Consider the following 27,103-nt stretch of genomic DNA (forward strand, 5'->3'; position numbering starts at 1 on the left):
TGCAACAAAAAGAATAAAATATTTAGGAATAAACCTACCTAAGGAGACAAAAGACCTGTATGTAGAAAATTATAAGACACTGATGAAAGAAAGTAAAGATGATACAAATATATGGAGCGATATACCATGTTCTTGGATTGGAAGAATCAATATTGTGAAAATGACTCTACTACCCAAAGCAATCTACAGATTCAATGCAATCCCTATCAAACTACCACTGGCATTATTCACAGGACTAGAACAAAAAATTTCACAGTTTGTATGGAAATACAAAAGACCCTGAATAGCCAAAGCAATCTTGAGAAAGTAAAACGGAGCTGGAGGAATCAGGCTCCCTGACTTCAGACTATAATATAACCAATTTTTAAAGCAAAAAAAAAAAAAAAAAAAAAAAAGAAATCCATAGTGTGTGTGTGACTCTGTGTGTGTGTGTGTGTGTGTGTGTGACTCTGTGTGTGTGTGTGTGTGTATCCAGCAGTGATTATATGAATCTGGAGAAAAAAATTGGAAGAATACCTACAAAGTTGATAACAAAGGTCTGGCATTCAGAGAAGGGGTAAAAACAAATAAAAAAGTATGGGAAAAACAGTATGATTTATTGTTATGCTTCATTACTTACATTATATATATTTATATTAAAATTTTTTCTATATGAAATATTTCATATTATGAATTTAATATATCATATTCATAAATTTTACATTCATAAGATATATGTATAAATATATTCATATACTATATAAATCCACAGATACATATATTCTTGAGAATGTATCAAATATTTTATAACATTTAAAAATCTAAAATATATATTTTATGTGATCGTGTTTAGGAATTTATGTAAAATTTCTGTAAGTTTTAGGTGATTTTTTAATTTTAAAAAACAAGTACAAGAGAGATGGATTGAAGAGTGAAACACATCTAGCTAACTGCTACAATAATATATAAATGAGATTGAACTAGGATTATGATAATGGTAATGGCAGGATCAGGCAGAAAAGGGGCAATTTAACAAGAATAAAAACGAAAATACACGAAGAAAGAAGAGTGGGGAAAGGGAGGAGGGATTCTCTTCTGATCCATTGGTCTGTTTGTCTACCCTTGTACCAGTACAACCCTGCCTAAATTACTGACATTTTATATTAAGTATTGCACTGAAAGCACCAGTAGTGTGAGTCCTTCAACTTGCTTATTAAGATTGTCTTGGGCACACACGTAGAGAATGGACTTGAGGACACGGGGAGGGGGAAGGGTAAGCTGGGATGAAGTGAGAGAGTGGCATGGACATATATACACTACCAAATGTAAAATAGATAGCTAGTGGGAAGCAGCCACATAGCACAGGGAGATCAGCTCGGTGCTTTGTGTCCACCTAGAGGGGTGGGATAGAGAGGGTGGGAGGGAGATGCAAGAGGGAAGGGATATGGGGCTATATGTATACATATAGCTGATTCACTTTGTTATACAGCAGAAACTAACACAACATTGTTAAGCAGTTATACTCCAATAAAGATGTTAAAAATAAAAAGATTGTCTTGTGTAACCTACGACCTTGGCATCTTCACATTAACTTTTAAATTGACATGTCAATTTCCACACTCACATACATACAACCTGCTGAGGTTTTGACTTAGTTTTCTTTCAGTCTATAGATTGTTTGGGAGGAGTTTACCTTTTAATAATAGAGTCATCAAATCTATGGTATATCTGTTTATTTAGGTTTTTCAAATCGTCTCGTAGTAATTAATTTTCACTGTAGGCTTCTTACATAATTTTTATTATCACTAGGTATTTGATGTTTTTAATACTATTTTTGATAATTTTAGATTTTTAACTTCCAATTGATAGTTGCTAGAATATTGAAATACACTGAGCTTTGTTTATTGACCTTGTATCCAGCAACCTTGCTTAATTAACTAAATTCTATTCGTTAGTAAATTATTATATTGTATGTGAATAAATAGTTCTATTACTTCCATTCCAGTTCTTATCACTTGAATTTCTTTTTCTTGTCATATTGTACTGGCTAGGACTTTTAGTACACTATTGAATAGAAGTGGTTATAGTGGACATCCTTGTCTTTTTTTCTGAATGCATGGGGAAGGAATTCAATATTTTATCATTAAGTATGCTTTAGGTTTTTGTAGAGACCCTTTATCATAATAAGGATATCAAGAATATAGTTTTCTGAGCTTATTCCTGAATACCCATTCAGATAGTTAATTTTTAGAATGTTTTTTCAGCAGCTGGTGAGATGATACTATGATTTTCCTTCTTTTCTGTTTCCTTCTTTTCTACACTGATTGATTTTTAAATGTTAAGCCAGACTTGGATTACTAGAATAAAACTCATTTGTTCATGATATATTATCCCTTTTTGTATATCACTGGATTCAGTTAACTAATATATTTTTTAGGATTTTCGAAGCAGTGTTTATGAAAACTTGATAGTTTTCTCCTTGTAATTTCCCTGTCAGATTTTGATATTAGATTTATGCTGGGTTCATAAAATGGTAATACTTTAATTTCCTCATCCCCTCTACATTTATTGGCTGGAATATTTCTATAGGGAAGAACCTCCCCTCATCTGCTCTCTGATTACTCAGTGGTATGGTTCACATAGGAAAGTCCTGCTAAATGCTTGATTCCTTCCATTTATATACCATTTTTCAAAATAATGAGTTGATTCTCTAGTATCCTACAGTGGTTACCACTTATGTTTTATTTTGTTTGTTTGTTTTTCAGTTTTGTGAACCTGTTTTTCTTCCATTGTAGTTACCCTTATTGATTCTCAAATTGTCCTCTTCATGGTCAGTAGGAACCTCTCCAGTTAGCCTCCTAGTCCGTCTGATGTGAATCAGGCATCTTTGACAGCTTCCATGGATAATATGTTCCATGCCCCTGCGTATGATTTAAGTCCTAACCGTGCTGCAGGGCCTTAGTTTTTACCTCCAACCTGAAGGCTTCCTGCACACATCTGCTTACAGTACTCACCTCATCACTGAAGCCCTGCAGCCTCAAAGTTGTAGGGTCTTTGCCAGTCATCAGAGGCTGGTTTCCCCAGACGTCAGCATTCAGTCTTCACATCCCCAATGGTTGGAAGAAGGCCTCGCATAGGTCCAGATGAAATCGATTTGTTTGATTACTTAATGTTGCTTTTGTTAAGTATACTTAAAGTTTTGTAACCCTTCAAGAATTTAATGGGAATAATCTTGCGTATTGTGGGATTTGAGAATCAAGTAGTTTTCTGATCTTGTGTGTATTATTGGATGTGCTTTCTTCAGTCAAGATTCAATGAGGAAAATTAAACCACAAACTTTATAAAATATCAGCAAAATTATAAAAAACAATAGTACAGAAAACACCCATATATCTTTCACCTCATATGGTAGGTCATTTGTGTTCTCTTCCTCTCTCTCTCTTCATATCTATCTACCTACCTATCTATAAAATATACATATAATATATATCTCTATAAAGTATATATAACATCATATTTAATATCATATATATTATATTACATAATATACATAATACATTACATATAATATATAGGTAATAGATTATGTGTTTTATATTATATATTTATACATAACATACATATTTGTATATTATACATATATGATATAATAATATTTACATTAACTTTTTTCATATGATTTGATAATAAGTTACTTAAATCATGGCCTCTTAACTCTAAATATTTGATTGTGTATTTTCTAAGAATAGGGATATTCTCTTATATAACCACAGTACAAGTAACAGTTTCATAAGTTTACATTAATTTATTACATGTTTAGATTTTAAGAAAACTAAGTAACATTTACTGGCAGTTTGTAAGCACCTTTTGCCGGCAGCAGCTCAACATCATGCCAAGAGATAGAAGATATTATTAGGCTGTTTGTTGATAAGGAAACAAGCTCAGAAAGGTTATAATTTTGCTGATGTTTAGTTCTTTGCTCTTTATGTCTTGCTAACTCCAGTTAAGTGAGACTTCCTAGAAAAGTTTATAGAAGATCTGCTTCCAAAACAAGCAAAGAAAGGTTGCATCCTAGTCAGACCAAGAGCAGGTTAGAGACAGCCATGGGAGCAGTGATTCATTGGTCTGGTTGAGATTTGCCTGTGATGAATGTAGAGGGTTTCCTTGTAGATCTGTCATTCTCACTGGATTCCCAGGAAGCAGCTGCAGTGGACTGAGCTGTCTCTCCCAGATGAGTGTAAAGTTTCAGCTCTTTTCCTCATCAGCAAAATGAAATGAAATGTAGCATTTTGAAAAGGCCTGTAATATTATTGCAGACATTGCTGTAATTTGGAAATTTTCATGCTAACACACAGATGATGTGGCAGTTTTGAGAATTCATTCTACTTGAATTCCAAATCAGTTTTAGAGACTGTCATTTAAAATGCCATTATTTTACTCAGAATTCTTCCTGATGATACTTCATTTGGGAGACATTTGTGGGAGACCCACTGTGTGCCTCCGCCCATGGGCATCTGAGACAAGGCCGTTCAGTTTGGGCCCGTCTCCCATCCCACCCATCCTCATGTTCTGCCCAGGCTCTATCCACCTGATCACACATCACCTCATGCCTGGCTTCCCCAGAGATGCACCTCTTGGTGTGTCACATCACCCAGGATTATTCCTGCTGTGGTGCCTCCCTCCTCTTTATAATCAAATTCATTCATATTCCCCCCTCCCCCTCTCCCTCAACCCCCATCAGTCAATATGAGAATAACTTGTGTCTTCTTAATGGAATGGTCATTCCTAATGTAGTCACCACAATTTTAGGCACAGTGGGAAGGGTGGGCTGTGGCATACCATCTTGTCATCATGGTACACTGGGACCATTTCTACAGATACTTTAGTTTACTGTCATAGTTAGTATCTGTAGAAGTCATGACAACGGTTCTTTGAATGTTTCCTTTGTCCCTGTACCACAGAATCAGTTTCTAAGAAACTTGGAAATTCAGAGGCTACATTAGCAAACATAAAACACCACTGCCTAGTAGTGGATTTTCCAAAGATTTAGCTTTCAAGAAGAGAGTCTTGAATTTAGACCTCATACAAATGTCAGTTGGGTGGCTTTCCTACCATAAGGCAACTTAATAATGGATGACTTAAGCTTGTGTAAAACCATGTGTTTGTTTAACCAGAATTATGCCATTGTTTTGTTAGTAAATCAAAGCATAGACCACTTCTTGCTATTTTGAACTCCAAGGACCATCTAGATTCTTTAATTATATTAACATTTTGTGTTTAAAATTATTTGAAATAGTGGACCGTCAACTAGACCTTGGAAATGGTTTGTGATACATCAGTGAGAGTGTTTCTTGAAAGAGGATTTGCTCTTCTTATATGAAATATGAACCAAATTAAATTTACAATATAATTATCAATAGATCTGCATTTTTAGTTATTAAAGGAAATTGATATAAGCTGATTTTATAAAAGTTATTTTGTTAGATTAAGTTCTTTCTCCTCCTTGGAGAGATAACATAATTAGGTTTATGTGACAAATGCAGTTAGGTGAGTAATCTTGGCTCCTATCCATTTAGATAAAAGAATTTTGAACAATTTGTGACCTAACAAGTTTATCAAGACAGACTCTTTTTGAGACTTTGAAAAGCAGGGGTACTTGTCTCTGAATGCGAAGTCGTCTCAGCCTTTATCTCTATTCATTCTTAGAGCCTCAGGAAGTCATTATTTTAAAAGAATCTTGGGAATGTAATTCATAATGTAACACTTTACATATACATTCCTTCATCTCAGCATTGCAACAGTAGTATTCAGGTAGGTTTAGAAGTTATTTGCTTTTCCTAGTTAAAAACCCAAAGGCAATAATGGTAAAGAGTTTACCCAGCTGTAGGGACACGTGTAATTAGACTCAGGCCTCCTGTTTCCTAGCATCAGACTCACTTCACTAGATCACAATTGGAACATTAAGCTCTGGCTTGGCAGTTTCTGAGAATCTATCACGTTTCTCAGTATATATTTAGCTGCTAGAGACATAATCAGTCGCATCTTTATCATCCTCATTATCCCTAATAACAAAGCACTAAATTAGTACTGATTGTAAGCTATATTAAGATGGTAAGTCACAGATATCTTTAAGTTAGAAAAGAATTTCTTATTTGGAAAAGAAAAGTTCTTTTTTGTAACTGACTTTCATTAACTATATATATGTGAGTTAGTAGTGCAGTTGACCCTTGAACTGTGTGGGTCCACTTACTTGCGGAGTTTTCCAACAGTAAATACTACAGTACTATGCCATCTGTGGTTGGTTGAATCCACGGAGGCGGAAACTCAGATATGGGGAGCCAACTCGAAGTTATATGTGGATTTCCCACTGCTCAGAGGATTGGTGCCCCTAATCCCCTCGTTGTTCAAGAGTCAAGTGAATACTGCAGGTGTATTCTTTTAATTTTCAAATTTACAACATTTAGGGAAAAGGGTTTTGCTTAAAATGATATTTCTTAACTTATTGATTCTTAATAGTGAATGGAAAACAAGGTATTTTAATGCTTTAAATAACGGAAAAATTAATTATATTGAAAATTTATTTGAAACCTTTGAGCCTCAACAATTCACAAAAGAAGTGTGTTTTAATTGTTTCTGATCTCCTATATTGAGTAGATTTATCTCCATTTCAATAGACCAGATAATAACACAAATCAGAGGGTCCCCGTATTAAGTTTATTTTGTTAAAGGTTTACACTGATGCACACACACACAGAGTTGACCCTTGAACAACTCTAGGGGTTAAGGGTGCCGACTCTCTGTGCAGTTGAAAATTCTGGTATAAATTTATAGTCAGCCTTCTGTAGCTGCAGTTCCTCAGTCACAGATTCAGCCAAACACAGATTTTGTAGTATTGTACATATGTACAATTGAAAAAAATTTGTGTATAAGTGGACCCAGGCAGTTCAAACCTGTGCTGTTCAAGGTTATGTTATATGAAACACAAAATGCATCTATAAGGTAGAAGGATATAATTATTGATAATTACATTAAACATGATCTAAAAGTCATACAGAAATACAAATGACCTGGTATAGCCAATGGAAAAAAAAAAAACTGAATGACTATAACTACCTGCTTTCAACATTTATGATAAAGTAATTAAGAAAGTGTAGTGTTAGTGTAATGACCAACCAATAGACCAATGGCAAAGTATAGAATCCAAAAATAACCCCACATATATATGTACAACTTATTTTCAACACAGGTACAAAAACAATTCAGATAATGGACAGTTTTTTCAACAAAACCTTTGGAACAATTAGATATTCATGTCAAAAAGGAAGAATTTCAATCCATATCTTCCATGTTATCTATTACATTTATCCATTTATTTATAAATAAGTTTATAAATTCTTGGATATGACACTAAAAGTCCAATCCATAAGAGATAAAGTTGTTGCATTAGAGTTTATCAAAATTAAAACTGTCTCTTAGGGCTTCCCTGGTGGCGCAGTGGTTGAGAGTCCACCTGCCGATGCAGGGGACACGGGTTCGTGCCCCGGTCCGGGAAGATCCCACGTGCCGCGGAGCGGCTGGGCCCGTGAGCCATGGCCGCTGAGCCTGCGCATCCGGAGCCTGTGCTCCGCGACGGGAGAGACCACAACAGTGAGAGGCCCGCGTACCGCAAAAAACAAAAAACAAAAAAAAAAGCTGTCTCTTAGACTCTGCTCAGAGAATGAAAAGACAAGCCACACACTGGAGAAAATCTTTGCAGATTACATATAAGATAAAGGGCTTTTATCCAAAATATATAAATAACACTAAACAATCCAAATTTTAAAAAGAATAAATGATTTGAATAGAACACTCAAAAAATAAAGATCACAAATAAACACATGAAAAAATGCTCAACATAGTCACTAACAAAATGCAAAAACAAAAAACAAATTTTAAAAGACCACACAAATGTTTGTTATTTTAATTGTTGTGATGGTTTCATGGCTGTATACATACGTCAAAACTTATCAAATTGCACACATTAAATATGTGCAGTATGTTAATTATACCTCAATAAAGATGTTAAAATTTTTTAAATTTAAAAATGCCTTGACAAAAATAAAAAGCCAAACCACATCCTGGGAGCAAATATTTGTGAATTGTATCTGATAAATGACTTGCATATGTAACATTCAAAGAACTTTTAAAACGCAGTAATAAGACAGGCAAACATTAAAAATGGGCAAAATATTTGAATGGATACTTCATTGAAGATTGTGAATGGCTAATTAGCACATGAAAAAAATCATTAATTATTAAGAAAATGCAAGTGAAAACCACATGAGATAACTGTATGCACTGACTAGAATGGCTGTAATTAAAAAGACTGACAATACCAACTACTGGTGAGGAGTAGTAGTAATTTGACACCTTTACACTGAGGATGGGAATGGCAGATGATACAGGCACTTTGGAAATTGGTTTGGAAGTTTCCTAAAAAGTTACACATACACTTAACCATGTGACCTGACTATTATACTTTTAGGTATTTACCCAAGAGAAATAAAAACCATGTCCACACAAAGACGTTTATGCCATTGTCCATAGCAGAATTATTTAGAATAGCTAAAAATGGGAAGCTGGTGTGTGGATAAACAAAATGTGATATATGCATACAAAGAACACTACTCAGAAATAAGAAATGAATTACTTATCCATGTAGCAACAGAATTATGCTGTGTCAAAGAAGCCAGACCAAAAAATAAAAAACCTCCATATTGTATTGTTCTATTTATATGAAATTTCTAGAAAAAAAGCAAAGATATAGACAAAAAGCACATCAGTGGTTGTCTGGGCTGTAGCTGTGATGGGCAGCTGACTACAAATGGGTACAAGGGAACTTTTCCGGGTGAGGGTATTTTAATCCTGAATTGTGGTGGTGATGGCACAACTATATAAATTTACTAAAATTCAGTGAACTGAACATGTCAATATTATTATACCTTAATAAATCTGTTAAAAAGATATTTAAGCTGAAAGTAGAAATTTGGGGCTCATCAGCATATAGATGGTGACTCTAGCTATAAAAGTAGAGATGATACCGGGAAAGTCTGCTGAAAAGGAAAACAGAAGAAGCTGTTTTCTTCAGATCCCTGTGGAAGAGCAACATTTAAACGATGCAGCAAAAAAAGAAAACGAGGAAATGCGGCTACTGAAGTAGAATAAAAACCAAACAAATATAGTGTCTCAGCAAGCAGTTATTTCTAGGAGGGTTTGGTCAAAAAGATATCCAATGCTACCGATGGGTCAAAGGAGAAAAAAGACTGTACAGCGTCTGATGGTCACCTGAGACCTCGCCATGAGCGGTTTTTGAGTAACAGGGAGGGTCCAAGTCCATCTGGAGTGGCCTGCAAAGTGAGTGAGAAGTAACAGAATGCAGACAAGAAGTGTCAGAGCCTGTTTGCAAAGCTGATCTGAAAATAGAAGGAGCAGATGAAGCAGAAACAACAGGAGAGGGAAGTGAGAGGTTTTGTTTCAAGAGACGATTCAACCACCTCTTTCAGTGGGAGCAGGGGGTGGAACAGAGGATGAAACAATTCTTCCATCCTTTAGAATAGAGGAAAGGACAGTATGGATTTAAGTGAATTCGTAGATTTCAAGGCATTAAGGGAAGGTTTGTGTGACAGCATCTGTTTTCTCCGTGGGAACCATGCTCACCCGAGGGTAAGAGCAGGAGTCTTAATGCCGAGGGTTTGAAGGAAAGAGTCGTGTAAGGACCTAGAATGAGGTTAGTGATCATGATTTTATAATGGCATTATCGGCCCAGTTGTGTGACTTTCTCTAGGATTGGTCAGCAGCTGAGGAACAAGAGAGGAGGTGGACAGTTGTTGGACTCCTTGAGGTTGGCTCCGTCAGAGAGACAGAAGAACAAGTGTGTTCAGAGTAGTGGTAAAAGAGTGGATGAAGTAAGAATGCGGACAAAAATGAAGACACTGGGGTCTGATGGACACTGTTTTCACTTGGGTTCTCCTGACTTAGAAGCAGGTAGTTTATTTAACAGGCGTCTCAAGAAGCAGGAGTAGAGGGATGGGGAAAATCTAATAAAAAAAAAGGCACATTTTTGGCCGCTTATCATTGTAGGCAACTGAGGCTGAGATGTGCTGGGGATCCCTGAGGAACCCTGTAGAATGTGCTTTACAGTTGTCTCTCTATAGGACAGGAAGCTGACACATTAATCCATCAACTCCAGTTACCCTTTGGTGGAGGATTGCTTCAAGGGCTCTTAAATTCCCCCCACCCGCTTAGATGTTGACAGTATCTAAGAGTCCATAGGAACTGAACACAACTTCAGCTGAGAGTTGAGCCTAGGGCATGTGGTACAAGGTAAATTACACCAAGTGAAGGAAAGTCCCTATGAGGTCAAAGTAACAGCAAATAACTTGGGATAGTAGGAGGAGTTCTTTGGGTGTGTGAAAGTTACATATGTCCTCAGAGCTACTGATGTATCATCAGTAAAGGGGGATGAGAACATGCAACTTGCAGAGTTACTGCTACAAGTATCACGAGCCCTTTCTATGTAAAGTGCGCTGCACAGAGCCTGGCATATAGTAAAGGACACAGACTAGAAGCCAGTGTATTATTGCTACTATCTATTGAAATATCAGTAATGTTAATAACTACCTGCATTGTGGATAATAATAGATTAATCCAAACTCTGTAAAAGAGTTTCACTACTTACCTGAACACAGTATTTTGCATACCAAGGCATTGTGATTTTGTTTCAAAAGGTATTAAATTTTGGTATAATTTTTTTAAACCATTTTTTTAATGAAGTATAGTTAATTTACAGTATTGTGTTAGCTTCAGGTATACAGTAAAGTGATTCAGTTACATATACATTCTTTTTCAGATTCTTTTCCATCATAGGTTATTACAAGACATTGAATATAGTTCCCTGTGCTATACAGTAGGTCCCTGTTGTTTATCTGTTTTATGCATAATAGTGTGTATATGTTAATCCCAAACTCCTAATGTACCTACTCTCGGTACCCACCACTGCTATCCCCTCTGGTAACTGTAAGTTTGTTTTCTATGTCTGTGAGTCTGTTTCTGTTTTATAAATAAGTTCATTTGTATCATTTTTTAAAATTCCACATATAAGTGATATCATATGATATTTGTCTTTCTCTGTCAGACTTACTTCACTTAATATGATAATCTAGGTCCATCCATGTTGCTGCAAATGGCATTATTTCATAAATTTTGGTATAGTTTTGAAAATAGTTTCATCAAAGAATGGGTATGGGAAAAATCTTAAATGTAATCTGATTTCCATTTATCCTCTTTCCTTTGGTTGGGATTGCATTTAAGTTTTGTCAGACTAGAATGACTGTATTTTCAAGGAAATCTCCAGAGATGTTCTACTGGTTTTGTTTTTGAATCTTCTGCATTTGAATTTATCCAAACACTGAGAAACAATCTAAATGCAACTACTCTCTAACAACCTCTGATGTCAAATAAATTTTTAAAAATTCTGGCTTATTAATGCTGTAGTTTTATTTTCAATCATTTTCTTCTCAATGGACAAAAAAGGAACAGCTGGTTACTATTGTCAACTTTGTTTGGGATTTATTAAGTATGCAATGCTTGACTATCTTTTTTTTTCTGTCTGGATATAGAACTGCTTTCAAAGAATGATAGAATTTACAACAATGAAGCTTTAGAGCTCACCTAGTCCCAGCATATAACCTGATGAATTAATACCAGTTAAAATATTAGTAATTGTCATCTAGCATTTCTTTTGTATCCCTCGTGGGTAAATTGCCTGATGTGTCCTTTGCTCAATTACCAATTGGTATATTATTCTTTTTCTTACGAATGATAAAACCTCTGTGTATTAATGATGTTAACCATTAAGCCACCGTATGATGCTTTTTTTCCCATTTTGTCACTTGCCTTTTAGTTTAGTTTATATTTTTGCCTTACAAGTTTATAATTAGTATTTTGTCAAATTTATTATTTTTTATGAATTTCTTTTTTGTTGTTTCTGTACTTAGAGACACCTTACTCACCATGAGTTCTAAGCTATGTTTCACTTATATTTTCTTCTGCTTCTTTAACATTTTTATTTTTAAGTGGGCTATCTAACCCATCCAGAATTCACTTTAATGCAAGATTGCACTTACTCCTAATAAAGTCCATGGTGTTTATATAGCATATTGTTTCAGTCTAACATTTCGTATCATGAATATGAAGTGAAATTTTCATAATATATATCAGTGGTTCTCAGCTGAAGACAATTTTGCCCTCTATGGGAAATTTGGCAATATCTGGAGATATTTTAATATCTGGAGATATTTTATTTGTTAAGGTAGGTAGGGTGCAGGAGAGGCTGGCTACTGGCCTTTAGTGAATAGAGGCCAGGATGACGCTAAACATCCTATAATGTACAGGAGAGCCCGTGCAAGGAAGAATTGTCAATGATGCCAAGAGTAAGAGATCTTGATAGGAGAGAGGAGAGAGAGAAAGAGAGAGCGAGAGAGAGAGAGAGAGAGAGAGAGAGAGATTGATTGGGAGGTCCTCTGCCAGTTACAAGCTCATCAATAGTGATAGTACCTGGCTGATATTTGTTTCCTACCCTGTGGGGCATTGTCAAGAGACTTTGCCTCCTGATTTGCAGAAAACCAGATTTCTACATTGTATTTTTGCTTATCCCCAGTCTGTTTTAAAAAACAAATGAGCTTAATAGTTTTAGAGCACAGATTGTGGAGCCATAGTGCCTGGGTTGAATCAGGATCCTGCCCCTTTTAAGTTGTGTGACATCGGGCAAGTTACTTAACCTCTCTGTCTTCAGTTCCCTTATCTGTAAAATGAGGGTAATAATCGTATCTTTACCCCAGATTGTCATAGATTGCAGGATGCTTAAAGCAGTGCTTGGCACATAGTAAACATTATAGAAGGGTTGGTGACAGTGATAATAATAAAGTAAATGACTTTTTTTAATGAACCTTATTTGATCACCATGGCCCCTACTTCTTATATTAAAAGTAATACTTTTTAAAATTGATTGCAGATCTTTGCCACTGATCAATTTGAAGCGGCATGTTTCTTCTTTAGCCATCTGCCACATTTCTTATGCCCTTGCCATGCCGCATAAACCCCATCAGACTACCAGCTCTATTCTCTATATTATTGTTGTTATTATTATTTAACTTTTATAACTGACAAGTTGCAGGTTTCCTTGTAGGCACATATCTCTTTAATATTTAGAGTTGCTTATGCTTTCTGTCTATGAGAACCATTAATTTTGAGTAAAGACTGTATTCATGTTTAGTTACATTCTGAAAGTCAATGATGATATCTATGGAATTATATTTGTCTTCTTGTGTCAAAGAATTCAGTTTATTCTATTAACTTGTGCGGAATACATTTTATATTGATATCTAGACACTGTGTTTTTTTGGATCCCCTTACTAGATATTTTCTTCTGGGTATTTCCGAACCTCTTAATTTCTATTTTGCTTTCGTCATATATGCCACTCTCTGGATTAGTACAGTCCAGTGGAATTTTCTGTGGTGATGTAAATATTCTATCCTGCACAGTCCAATATAGTCGGCACTACTGACCACTTGAATTGTGGCTAGGGAAACGGAAAAACTGAGTTTTAAATTTTATTAAATAGCCATGTGTGGCCAGCGGCTACGAGCCTGGAGAGCCCAGCTCTGCAGCATCTCCTTACCCTCCATTTCCAGTTTAACATCTTCAGTTTCATTATATCGTGAATGTATTTCACTGAATATGTTTGTGTGGCCTTTTGTTTATCCTATATATTATATATATTTCTTGTATTACAAGTAATCAAATTATTTTTACTTCATTTCCTGTGTTTTCAATATGGTAATAATGCATAGTCTTAGATGATTGCGTAGGGGTAGAAAACTTTTCCCTTCTTCCCTTCTAGGTTCTTTGACTGGTCTAATAATTAAATTGACATACGATAGACTAACAGGAGAAAAAGAAAGTTTTAGTACCAGAGCCCCATAAAAATATGACACCCAAAGGCAGTCAGGCAGTTGAGGCTTATCTGCCCTCAGACCTAAGGAGTGGGATGGGCCAGGCTTGGAAGGGCAGGGAGACAACTCACAGAAGGGTGAGAACGGCGTATGTGTGGTAGTCAGATGTTTGCCTGTCGTGTAGACAATTCTTTAGGTACAAAGTTATCTCTGGTAAGAGTTCTGTTTCTGGGCCAAGCCCCCTATTAAGTTCTTTTAGGCAATTAAGGGAGAGGGAAAAAAGCTGTTTCTGAGTCTTCCGGGGCTTAATTGCCTTTAGCTCAATGCAGTCCACATGCCAAAGTGGCACATTTTGGGGTGGTTTGTGCTGCTGGCACTTAATTGGGACTGTACATGTGTATTTCTACTTGTAAAATATTTAAAATATTATCTCTTAAAATCAGGTGCTTGCTTTTCTTTTTTTTTTTTATTGAAGTATAATTGATTTATAGTATTGTGTTTACATGTGTATTTCTACTTGTAAAATATTTAAAATATTATCTCTTAAAATCAGGTGCTTGCTTTTCTTTTTTTTTTTTTTATTGAAGTATAATTGATTTATAGTATTATGTTAGTTTCAGGTGTACAGCATAGTGATTCAATATTTTTATAGATTATATTCCATTTAAAGTTATTACAAAATAATGGCTATATATCCCTGTGCTGTATAATAGATCTTTGTAGTTAATTTTTTCTGTACATAGTTGGTACCTCTTAATCCCATAGCCCTATGGTGACCTTACTTCTTCTCTCTCTCCACTGATAACCATTAGTTTGTTTTCTAGTTCTGTTTTGTTATATTCATTCGTTTTATTTTTTTAGATTCCACATATAGGTGATAACATATAGTATTTCTCTTTCATCTGACTTATTTAACTAAGTATAATGCCCTCCAGACCTCTCCATATTGCTGCAAATGGCAAAATGTCATTCTTTTTTATGGCTGAGTAGTATTCCAGTGTGTGTGTGTGTGTGTGTGTGTGTGTGTGTGTGTGTGTGTACACTACATCTTCTATATCTGTTCATCTGTTCATGGACACTTAGGTTGCTTCCATATCTCGGCTATTGCAAATAATGCTGTGAACATTGGGGTGCGTGCATCTTTTCAAATTAGTGTTTTTGTTTTCTTTAGATATATGCCCAGGAGTGGAATTGCTGGCTCATATGGTAGTTCTATTTTTAGTTTTTTGAGGAACCTCCATAAAGTCACTGTTTTTCATAGTGACTGCACCAATTTACATTCCCACCAACAGTGTACAAGGGTTCCTTTTTCTCCACATCCTTGCCAACATTTATTATTTGTGGTCTTTCAGATGATAGCTCTTCTCACAGGTGTGAGGTGATATCTCATTGTAGTTTTGATTTGCATTTCTCTAACATCTTTTCTTTGAAAGATGAACATCTTTTCATTGCCTGTCGGCCATCTGTATGTCTTCTTTGGAAAAATGTCTATTCAGGTCTTCTGTCCATTTTTTAATTGGGTTTTTTTAATTTGATATTGAGTTATATGAACTGTTTATGTATTTTGGATATTAACTCCTTATTAGTCATATCATTTGCAAATATTTCCCCCCATTCATTTTGTTGTTTTTTTGTTTTTGTTGCTGTGCAAAAGTTTTTAAGTTTAATTAGTTCCAATTAGTTTACTCTTGCTTCTGTTTCCTTTGCCTTAGGAGACAGATCCATACAGATATTGCTATTATTTATGTCAGTGATCTGCCTATGTTTTCTTCTAGGAGTTTTATGGTTTCCAGAGTTACATTTAGGTCTTTAATACATTTTGAGTTTATTTTTCTATACGGTGTGAGAAAATGTTCTAACTTTATTCTTTTACATATACAATAGCTGTCCAGGTTTCCCAGCACCACTTATTGAAAAGACTGTCTTTTCTCCATTGTATATTCCTGCCTCCTTTGTCATAAATTAATTGACTATCAGTTAGTGGGTTTGTTTCTGGGCTTTTTGTCCTGTTCTGTTGATCTATGTGTCTGTTTTTGTGGCATTGCCATGCTGTTTTGATTACTGTAGCTTTGTAGTATAGTCTGAAGTCAAGGAATGTGATATGTGTAGCTTTTTTTTTTTTGGAAGCTTTCTTTGTCAATTTGGGGTCTTTTCTAATTCCATATAAATTTGGGGGTTAGGTGTTCTAGTTCTGTGAAAAATATCCTGGGTATTTTGATAGGGATTGCATTGAATCTGTAGATTGTCTTGGGTAGTATGGTCATTTTAACAATATTAACTTTACCAATCCATGAACATGGTATATCTTTCCATCTCTTTGTGTCATCTTCAATTTCTTTCATCAGTGTCTTATAGTTTTCAGAGTACAGATCTTTTACCTCCTTAGTTATATTTATTCCTAGGTATTCTAGTCTTTCTGATGCACCTGTAAATGAGATTGTTTCCTTAATTTCTTTTTCTGATAGTTTGTTGTTAGTGTATAGAAATGCAACAGATTTCTTTGTATTAATTTTGTATCCTGAAATTTTACTGAATTCATTGATGAGATCTAGTAGTTTTTTGGTGGTGTCTTTAGGGTTTTCTACGTATAGTATCAAGTCATGTGCAAACAGTGACAGTTTTACTTCTTCCTTTCCAATTCAGATGATTTTATTTCTTTTTCTGTCTGGTTGCTTTGGGTAGGACTTCCGATACTACTTGAATAAAAGTCGTGATAGAAGACATCCTTGGCTTTTTCCTTATCTTAGAGGAAATGTTTTCAGCTTTTCACTGTTGAGTATGATTTGAGCTGTGGGCCTATTATATATGGCCTTCATTATGTTGAGGTATGTTCCCTCTAGTCCCACTTTGTGGAGAGTTTTTGTCATAAATGGATGTTGAATTTGAAAAATTTTTTCTGCATCTGTTAAGATGATTATAAGATTTCTTTTCTTCAATTTGTTAATGTGGTGTGTCACACTGATTTGCAAATACTGAACCATCCTTGCATCTGCGATAAATCCCACTTGATCATGATGTATGATCCTTTTGATATATGGTTGGATTCAGTTTGCTAATATTTTGTTGAGGATTTTTGCATCAGCGATACTGGCCTGTAGTTTTCTTTCTTTTTTGTGATATCTTTATCTGGTGATGCTAGCTTTATAGAATGAGTTTGGAAGCATTCCTTCCTCTACAAGTTTTTGGAATAGTTTGAGATGGATAGATGTTAACTCTTCTCTAAATGCTTGGTAGCATTCACCTGTGAAGACATTTGGTCCTGGACTTGAGTTTTGTTTTGTTTTGTTACTGATTCAATTTCATTACTGGTAACTGGTCTGTTCATATTTTCTGTTTCTTCCAGGTTCAGTCTTGGGAGATTATACATTTCTTGGACTTTGTCCATTTCATCTAGGTTTTCCATTTTATTGGCATATAGTTGTTCATAGTAATCTTTTATGATCCTTTTTATATTTCTGTAGTGTTGGTTGTAACTTCTCCTTTTCCATTTCTGATTTTATTGATTTAGACCCTCCCTCTTTTTTTTTTTTAATGATTCTGGCCAAAGGTTTATCAATTTTGTTTATCTTTTCAAAGAACCAGCTCTTATTTCATTGATATCTTCTATTGTTTTTTAGTCTCTATTTCATTTATTTCTCCTCTGATCTTTATGATTTATTTCCTTCTACTAATTTTGGATTTTGGTCATTTTTCTTTTTCCAGTTCCTTTAGGTATAAGGTTAGGTTGTTTATTTAAGCTTTTTCTTGTTTCTTAAGGTAGGCTTGTATCACTATAAACTTCCGCATTAGAACTGCTTTTGCTGCATCCCATAGACTTTGGATTGTTGTGTTTTCATTTTCATTTGTCGCCATGTAACTTTTCATTTCTTCTTTGATTTCTTCAGTGATTCATTGGTTGTTTAGTAGCATATTGTTTCGCTTCTACGTGTTTGCCGTTTCTTTGTATTTTTTTCTTGTAGTTAATTTCTAGTCTCAGACTATTGTCGTCAGAAAAGATGCTTGATATAATTTTAATCTTCTTAAAATTATTGAGACTTGTTTTGTGGCCTAGAATGTGATTTATCCTGGAGAATGTTCTATGTGCACTTGAAAATAATGCATATTCCTTTTCTTGGTGAATGGAATGTCCTGTATATATCTGTTTAATTCATCTGATCTAATGTGTCATTTAAGGCCAGTGTTTCCTCCTTGATTTTCTGTCTGGGTGATCTGCCCATGGATATAAGTGGGTGTTAATGTCCCCTACTATTATTGTGTTAGTTACAATTCTCACTTTATGTCTGTTAATATTTGTTTTATGTATATAGGGGTTCCTATGTTGAGTTCATATATATTTACAATTGTTATATCTTCTTGTTTGATTGATCCCTTGATCATTAAGTAATGTCCTTCTTTGTCTCTTGTTTACAGCTTTAAAGTCTGTTTTGTCTGAAAAATTATTGCCACCCCAGCTTTCCTTTTTGTTAATTGAAGTATAGTTGATTTACAATATCATATTAGTTTCAGGTGTACAACATAGTGATTCCATATTTTTACAGATTATATTCTCCTTAAAGTTATTACAAAACAATAGCTATATTTCCCTGTACTGTACACTATATTCTTGTTGCTTTTCTATTTTACCCGTAGTAGTTTGTATCTCTTAATCCCATACCCTTGTCTTGCCCACTGGCAGGCAGGGCCAGGTCTTGGGGTCTCTAGGTGCAGAGCCCAGGCATCCAAGAGTGGGCCAGTTCCTGACACAGCTGGCTTTAGGGTCTGGGGTGTCCTGAAGCTTGTTTCAGCCTGCTGGTGAGTGGGGTCAGATCCTGGGGCAGCTGGCTGAGTGGCCCATGGTGTCTCACAGCTGGTGTTGGCCTGCTGGTGAGTGGGGTTGGATCCCAGGATGTTCTGTAACTGGTGTCTGCCCACTGGTGGGTGAGGCTGGTCCTGAAGCTAGAGCAGGCTGGCTTGTAGGCGGGGCCAGGCCCCAGGTCTCTGGCTGCGGGGCCCTGGGAGTCCCAGGTCTAGTGCCTGCACACTGGTGTGTGGAGCTGGATCTTCAGCCCTCTGGTGGGCAGGGATGTGTCCAGGGGCAGCTGTGGGCTCAGGGGGTCTTAAGGCAGCCTGCTTGCTGGTGAGCTTTGCCCCCACCCAGTTAGTTGTTTGTCCTGAGATGTCCCAGCACTGGCACCTACAGGCTGTTGAGCCAGTGTGGGTCTGGGTCCTGGGGCTAATAAGCTAGAAGGAGGATTCCACAATTGTGCTTCCCAGTGCCAGTGTCAACATGGTAGAATGAGCTCCCCCAGATGGCTGCTGCCAGTGTCTGTGTCCCCAGGGTGAGCTCCACTTGCCTCCTTCTCCTCTGGGAGACTCTTCAAGGTCAGCAGGTGGGTCTGACCCAGTGTCCTTTCAAGTTACTGCTTCTGTCCTGGGTCCCAGACCATGTGAGATTTTGTGTGCACCCTTTAAGAGTGGAGTCTCTATTTGCCACAGCCCCCATGACTCTCCCCAAAGTGATCCCCACTGGCCTTCAAAGCCAAATGTTCCGGGGCTCGTCTGCTCAGTGCAGGACCACCAGGCTGGGGAGCCCAATGGGGGGCTCAGAGCCCTTGCTCCTTGGGGAGAATCTCTGCAATTGTAATTATTCTACCATTTGTGGGTCACTTACCCAGGGGTATGGTCTGGGTCTCCACCCCTTCTATCTGTCCTGTTGTGGTTCCTTCTTTATGTCTTAGTTGTAGAAGATCCTTTCTGCTAGTCTTCATTGGTAGCTGCTCTGTAAATAGCTGTAAATTTGTTGCACCCAGGAGAGGAGGTGAACTCAGGTTCCTACCCCACCATCTTGGCCCAGGAGGTGCTTGCGTTTCTTTTTTTGCAAATAAAAATAATCCTGTTTATTGCCTTAAAAGATGAAGAGCAAAGGAATATATAAAGAAGGAAATAAAATCACCCTAGTGGCACAAAGCAGAGATAACTACTACTACTACTATTGCTACTATACACACACAGAGTGATGTGTGACCCACTTGGAACTTGAATGAGTTCTTTCTACACATAATATGTTCTCTTATTTTTAAACACTTTACAAATTATACAAATAATACATGCTTATTGTTTAAAAATTGAAAAACACTGAAGAGTATACTGAAGGAAATAAAATTGTCCATAGTCACTGCATGCATAGATTATTTATTTTTATTTTTCTGATTTGTTTTCTTCCAGTAGTGTTTCTAAGACCCATAGGTAGATTTATACACAGGTAGGTAGGTGGATGTTCAGGTAGACAAGCATTTTTTTTTAATTTTTTGAATTATACTATAGCTATGCAGGGTGTACCAATAAAAGTATATACCTTTCAGATAGTAATCAGACAAAAATATATGCAGCTATGAGATGTGTCATCAACAATGGTATTAGTGGCCATTCTGAACATTTGTAACTTTACAGTAATAAAAATAGATATTGATTAACATTTATTCACTAAATTTGGTAATCAAATACTTATATCTTACTTTTTTATATTGTGAGAGCTTTCCTGTAGTATAAAATAAAATTCATAAACATGATTTTAATGGTTGCATCTTATTCCACTGTATCTATATACCATAATTTATCTACCCAGTTCCCTATTATTGGACATTTAGTATGTTTCTCTTTTTACTACTATAAATAGCATTGCACTCTACATCTTACTGCCTAAAACTGTTCATCTCTGATAATTTCCTTAGGATACATTCTTAGCAAAATCACTGGGCCCAATGACATGAGCAGATTTAAGACCCCTGATATATATTGCCAAATTGCCCTCCAGGAAATTCTTTGTTGCTTATAGAAAAAAAAATAATCCTTGTTCTAGTTATACTCTTTAATCATTTTTATGCAGCTTTTTTTGAACCTTTAAACTTCTCTTCCGTTTTAGGACTCAGAATTGTTTTTTAATAAATGTTTCTTTCAAAGGATTAGCGAAGTAATCATGTTATAAATAGCCAAACAACTGCAACTCCCTTGTTTTTTTCTTAGTAAAGGTTTTCAGATGTAACATTTTTCATTGTATAAATTGTTTCTTTCTAGGGTGCACAAGGAGAAAAAGGAGATCCAGGTTTGGCCGGAGTTCATGGGCAAGATGTAAGCCTAACTTTCTTTTTTCTAACATTGTGCCCCTGAAATATGCTAACTATCTAATACTATTGAGACTTGACTATGCTTGGAAGAACTAGCCACAGTCATTGTGAAGTCAAGAATCAAGGTCGTTTTTTACGTGGCACAGTGGAGCCCCAGTATTTTTTTTTTTAAAGGCCACTGACTTTATTGATTTAAAAAACTTTACAGAGACAGTGACTATCCTGCCCAAAAGAGGGCCAAAGAGCATGAAACAGACCGGGTAGGGGGAGCTAGGTGGTCCTCGGCCAGCTTCTGGTGCTAAAGAAAAATGAGGACCTTCTTAGGAAACGGCTGAAGGACACAATGTGGCACCAGTATTTTTAGTTTTGTAATGACCAGGTAGTTCCCTGGCTTTAGATGCCTCGTACGTGTACTCATCCTTCACAGCCCTTTCTTCCTTGCTATTTCTGGCTTGCATTTCTTCTATCTTCCTTTCTCTTTCTTTTTTCTTCTTGCCTGTATTCTGCTGTGACCTGTGTTCTTACCCAGGTTACTTTTCATCTTACCCCCAATCTCCATCTACTGAGGGGTCTGCAGAGGTCGATCTCAGTGATGAGAAGAAAGTGCAGAAGGGAGGGGAGCCATATGTATCTGTGTCGCTCCCCCTCCATTGCACCTGTTCCTCAACCTGAGGGCTCCTGTCCCTGTCCCAGGGAACATCCTTGAGTCCTCCCCTGCACCCTACCCCCGACCCCCGCCCAGGACAGCTGTCCCCCCGGAGCTTCACTTGGGTTCTTATGATGGAGTTCGGAGGATAGACCAAATCTGGGCTTTCCTTAAATGTAGATTACTACCTCTTCAGGACATCAGATGTACCATTTACTGTAGATATACTAACTTTACTAAGGCAGGTATCCACAATGAAAATTATTTTTTCTCACAGTTTCCCTTATTCATTTGCATAAAAGTGTTTCAGAAAGGTGCTGAAGGACCATACTACTTACTTTCTGGATAAATGAATAAAGAAGCTAGATCCAGTTCCCTGATGCCCTAGAGGTGCTATGAAATCCATCTGGTCTGCAGTAAATGGTTGCACACAGTGGGAAGGGAGGCTTTTGTTCTTTCTATCATACTCTTTATGAGAGCAAAGACCATTTCTTGGAGTTGCTAGTACTTAGTAGATGTTTGGAGTAAGTTCTCAATAATTAGTTGCTAAATTTTCATGTTAAAACTTGAGAGATTATTATAATAGTCTAAAATATAAGTAATTAGAACCTAAACTAGGAAAACAGAGGTGAAAGGGAGTGCACAGTGATATTGCAGAGGTAAAATACATGCAACTTGGTGCTTGATTGCAGTGAAAACTCAAAAATAGCCCGAGGTTTTGACCATTCATCACAGGAAGGATATTATCTCATGATATATGTAGGAATGTTGAGAGAGATTAACTACAGTGTTGCAAAAGATAACCAAGCTGCATGTATGCCACTCTCCGAGATACAGGAGCAAAACAGGGATTTTTATTTTATTTTATTTTATTTGCCGCGTCTCGCGGCATGCGAGATCCTAGTTCCCCAACCAGGGATCGAACCCGTGCCCCCTGCAGTGGAAGCACAGTTTCTCAACCACTGGACCACTAGGGAATTCCCAAAACAAGGATTTTTAGAAGTTCATTAAGATAGTGTTAGAATTGAAATAGAGAAAGGATTTATCCAAACACTCGAGTAAAACTGGAAGGAGATTTGAGGGGTTGGAGCCTGAAATATAGTCACATTAACTTAGAGATTTGGAAACTTTTCTTATGGTGTCTGAAAGTAAGGTGATTTGGCTTTTTAGAATTAATCAGTTTGTACACCCATAGATATGAGTGCCTTCTACTTGCCCAGATCTAAAGACCGTCTTGCTGAGAGAGCCCCCAGCCTAGTGGGCAGTGTGACCTTTCCTCTTTGACAAGGTCTGGGAAGAGTCTTTCACAGCCCCCCACCCACGGGTGTGTTATTCCTTTAGCACCACCACTGTCTCATATAGCTCATTAGGTACATTATAAAGTGTGACAAATCACATTAAGTTTTCTCACTTGGTTACTTAATTAATATTCCTTCCCTTAATTTTGCCAAAGGTATTCAGAGGTCATGACTAAGGAGAAATAAGAAAAAGTAATGAAAGTTCTCTTTTTACCCCTCTACTCTTACTAGGGGTAAAGAATCACATGCTCTGTTATTTATTCCATCGGTGGTGGTTTAAATATTGTGCCGTAGTCCAAAAAACTGTTTTCATGAGGAATTTGAAATTCAGTCTTTACCCCAACTTTATGGGGTAGAGGGTGCAAGGGTGATAGCATCCCTATTTTTAGAGGCAAGAAATAAGAGCTTATGAAATTAAGAAATTTTCTTTTAGAAAATGGTAAAATCAGCCTTTATCCTGTGTTTGACCGAAAAGTCTCTTAATTTTCCCACTAAGTCATGCCACATTTCTCATTGTCTATTTTTCAATGGTAAAATAAACTGACTCCACGAACCAAAATCATTCAGCATTTATGACAGTTTGCTCTGCCTTTCAATAAGAGCAGGTACACATTCTTTGGGAATGAAGGGCATTATAATAGCTATCTCAGTTTGCATTGAAGTCAAGCCATGATGGACATTTTAACTTCAGGAACATTCTATTGGAATGCAGAGTGAATAACCTCAGTGGGCCAGGTCATGGCAGCTACTTTCCAAGTCAGAGAAGATTGGAAGAATTTAATATTCCTGTGAAACAGATTCAAAGCCTTTTTATAGTCTTTATTCTTATATATTAAATATATCTTGATGTAAATGTATCTTTTAATAATTTCATCTGTGCCAGCTTTCCCGCAAAGTGGACAAGCTCACTTCAGACACTGTAAACCTCCTTTAAAGGGAAGTATGCCAGTTCAGCTTTCTTAATGGGACACTCTTGGCATTTTGGTCATGATGGTTCTTTGCCACGTGGGACTATCTTGCAAGAGCAGAATATGCATAGTGTCCTTGAGGCTCACCAACTAATCACCAGTAGCATCTCTTAGTCATTAGACAGAAAATAAATGTTCTGATATCTTTCTAAATGCATCCGTGTGTGTGTGTGTGTGTGTGTGTGTGTGTAAACTTTGACTGATCTTCAAGGTACTGGGGTATTGGACTAAAGGTATTGGACTATACATGCTTATATTTCCCTTATAGTTTAAATAATGCATACCAAATATATATTGAAATTGTCAAAACTTTGAGTTACTAGAATTTAGCCTTCAAAATATAAGACCTCAGCTTCACATATTCTAGTTTATAATTAAGTGATTTTGACTGTGACCTACTATGAGATGCATTCAACAATGGCACCTTAAAACAGACTTGAGGGGGAATCTGAGAAAGTTGTTACCATGATCTTCGAAGCCAGACTACCTGGGCTCAAATCCCAGCTCTACCACTGTCCAGCTGGCATACTAATTAGTACATTATTTATTGTCTCCATGCCTGTTTCTTCATCTGCACAATAGGATGATAATATTAATAGCACTAACTCATAGTCTTTTTTTTATGATTAAAGGGGTCATCATACATAAAGCATTTAGGTCAGTGCCTTGCATACAGTAAGAGCTATATAAACATTTGCTATTATTAGAAACTTAAATAAAGCACATTTTCTCTAATATAGAGATAGGTAGATAGATAGATCTTTTTATTTGTTTTTTGTGGGGTTATGTAATCTTGGAAAAGTAGATTTCAGTTATTTAGTTTAGTCTTCTCCTTTGCATCTCTGTTATTGTCTTTCAAACAACTCTTATCAGAATTACAGCATCTGATGTTTCTAAAATGGTCACGTTAATCTCCTTACACCAATGCAATCTGTATACTGAATACAAAAATACTGGAATCACAGATCTGTGGTATCGGCTGGCGACAGCTGGTGCTATTGCTAGGGAACAAGATGCAGTGGGTGGAAGATGGGGAAAATAATGAATAGATGGGTTAAAAATTTTAACAAATAACATTACCGTGTATCAAATGATGTTTAAAGATGCTACATACCACCAGTAAGTAGGTCATCCAATAAAAGTTAATTCATGGTCTACCTGCTTTTATAATTCTAGTTGTGATACTGTCCTTCAGCTTTCAGCTTGCATTTTAAAAAATTTTTTATTAAGATATAGTTGATTTACAATGTTGTGTTAGTTTTAGGTGTACAGCAAAGTGAGCCATATATATATAGATAGATGATAGATATAGATATAGATATGCTTTTCTAGATTCATTTCCATTATAGGTTATTACAAGATATTGAGTATAGTTTCCTGTGCTATACAGTAGGTCCTTGTAGGCTATCTATTTCATATTTAGTGGTGGTATATTTTAATCCCAAACTTCTAATTTATTACTTCCCCCCTTCCCCTTTGGTAACTGTAAGTTTGTTTTCTATGTCTGTGAGTCTGTTTCTGGTTTGTAAATAAGTTCATTTTGCATTTGGATAAGAGTGCCTGTCTCTCATAACATACAGAGCCCACTACTGTGATTTTGAGCATCTTTATATACACAAATTTTATTAAGAACCTTGATAATAGATGCCCATCTTATTCAGTATTAAATTCAGAGTCTGTTCCATTTTATTCTCCCTCACTTATGGTGAGTGCTGTGTCTTTTTCTCCCTAGTACTCAATATCCATTGATAGCAACACTAATGTCACATGAGGAGAAAAATTGCACTTGAGGAAAGCATTACTGATCTACTTCTCGGAGCGTATTATGATGCCATGGCCTTAACAACATAGTACTTGATCACAGGAGGACATGAGCTCCATTGTCCCACGTCAATGGCCAATAAAAGTAGAAGCTCGATGAGTGCAGTACTTCCCAATTGCATTTTATTCTATGTGAGTTAAAGCACAGTTGTTACATATCCATCAAACTGAGTACAGAACTGGACAGAACAATTAACTATCCCTTAGACTTGGGGCTTGAAAAGTAAAAGCAACATTTATTAAGTGTCTGCGCTGTGCTAAGTAATTTTACAACATGTGAGTCTCAGAACAACCCTTCAAGACAACTATTACTTTTTATTTTTTTGTTGAAATATAGTTGATTTACAATGTTGTGATAATTACTGCTATACAACAAATTGATTCAGTTATACATATATATATATATACACACACCATCTTTTTTATATATATTCTTTTCCATATGGTTTATCATAGGATATTGAATATAGTTCCCTGTGCTGTACAGTAGGACCATGTTTTTTATCCATTCTATATATAAAAGCTTACATCTGCTAACCCCAACCTCCCATTCCCTCCCTCCCCCAAACCCCTCCCCATTGACAACCACCAGTCTGTTCTCTGTGTCCTTGATTCTATTTCATAGATAGGTTCATTTGCATCATATTTTAGATTCCACATAGGAGCACTATCATATGATGTTTGTCTTTGTCTGGTTTACTTCACCTAGTATGATAATCTCTAGGTCCATCCATGTAGCTGCAGATGGCATTATTTCATTCTTTTTTATGGCTGAGTAATATTCCGTTGTATACATGTACCACATCTTTTTTTTTTTAACATCTTTGTTGGAGTATAATTGCTTTACAATGGTGTGTTAGTTTCTGCTTTATAACAAAGTGAATCAGTTATACACATACACATGTTCCCATATCTTTTCCCTCTTGTGTCTCCCTCCCTCCCGCCCTCCCTATCCTACCCCTCTAGATGGTCACAAAGCACCGAGCTGATCTCCCTGTGCTATGCGGCTGCTTCCCACCAGCTATCTATTCCACGCTTGGTAGTGTATATATGTCCATGCCACTCTCTCACTTTGTCACAGCTTACCCTTCCCCCTCCCCATATCCTCAAGTCCATTCTCTAGTCGGTCTGTGTCTCCATTCCCGTCCTACCCCTAGGCTCTTCATGACCTTTTTTTCTTAGATTCCATATATATGTGTTAGCATACGGTATTTGTTTTTCTCTTTCTGACTTACTTCACTCTGTATGACAGACTCTAGGTCCATCCACCTCACTACAAATAACTCAATTTCATTT

General features: G+C 36.4%; 1 protein-coding gene across 1 annotated transcript in view; it reads left to right on the forward strand.

The window, feature by feature from the left end:
* The window catches only part of COL19A1 (collagen type XIX alpha 1 chain), a 342,743-nt gene that overhangs the window by 111,994 nt on the left and 203,646 nt on the right, over positions 1-27,103 (forward strand). The window contains exon 11 of the mRNA XM_028494726.1: positions 21,025-21,078. Within this exon, the coding sequence (XP_028350527.1) occupies positions 21,025-21,078 (54 nt within the window). The remainder of the gene's footprint in view (positions 1-21,024; positions 21,079-27,103) is intronic.

Source organism: Physeter macrocephalus, chromosome 10 (genome assembly GCF_002837175.3).
Source record: "Physeter macrocephalus isolate SW-GA chromosome 10, ASM283717v5, whole genome shotgun sequence".
NCBI lineage: Eukaryota > Metazoa > Chordata > Mammalia > Artiodactyla > Physeteridae > Physeter > Physeter macrocephalus.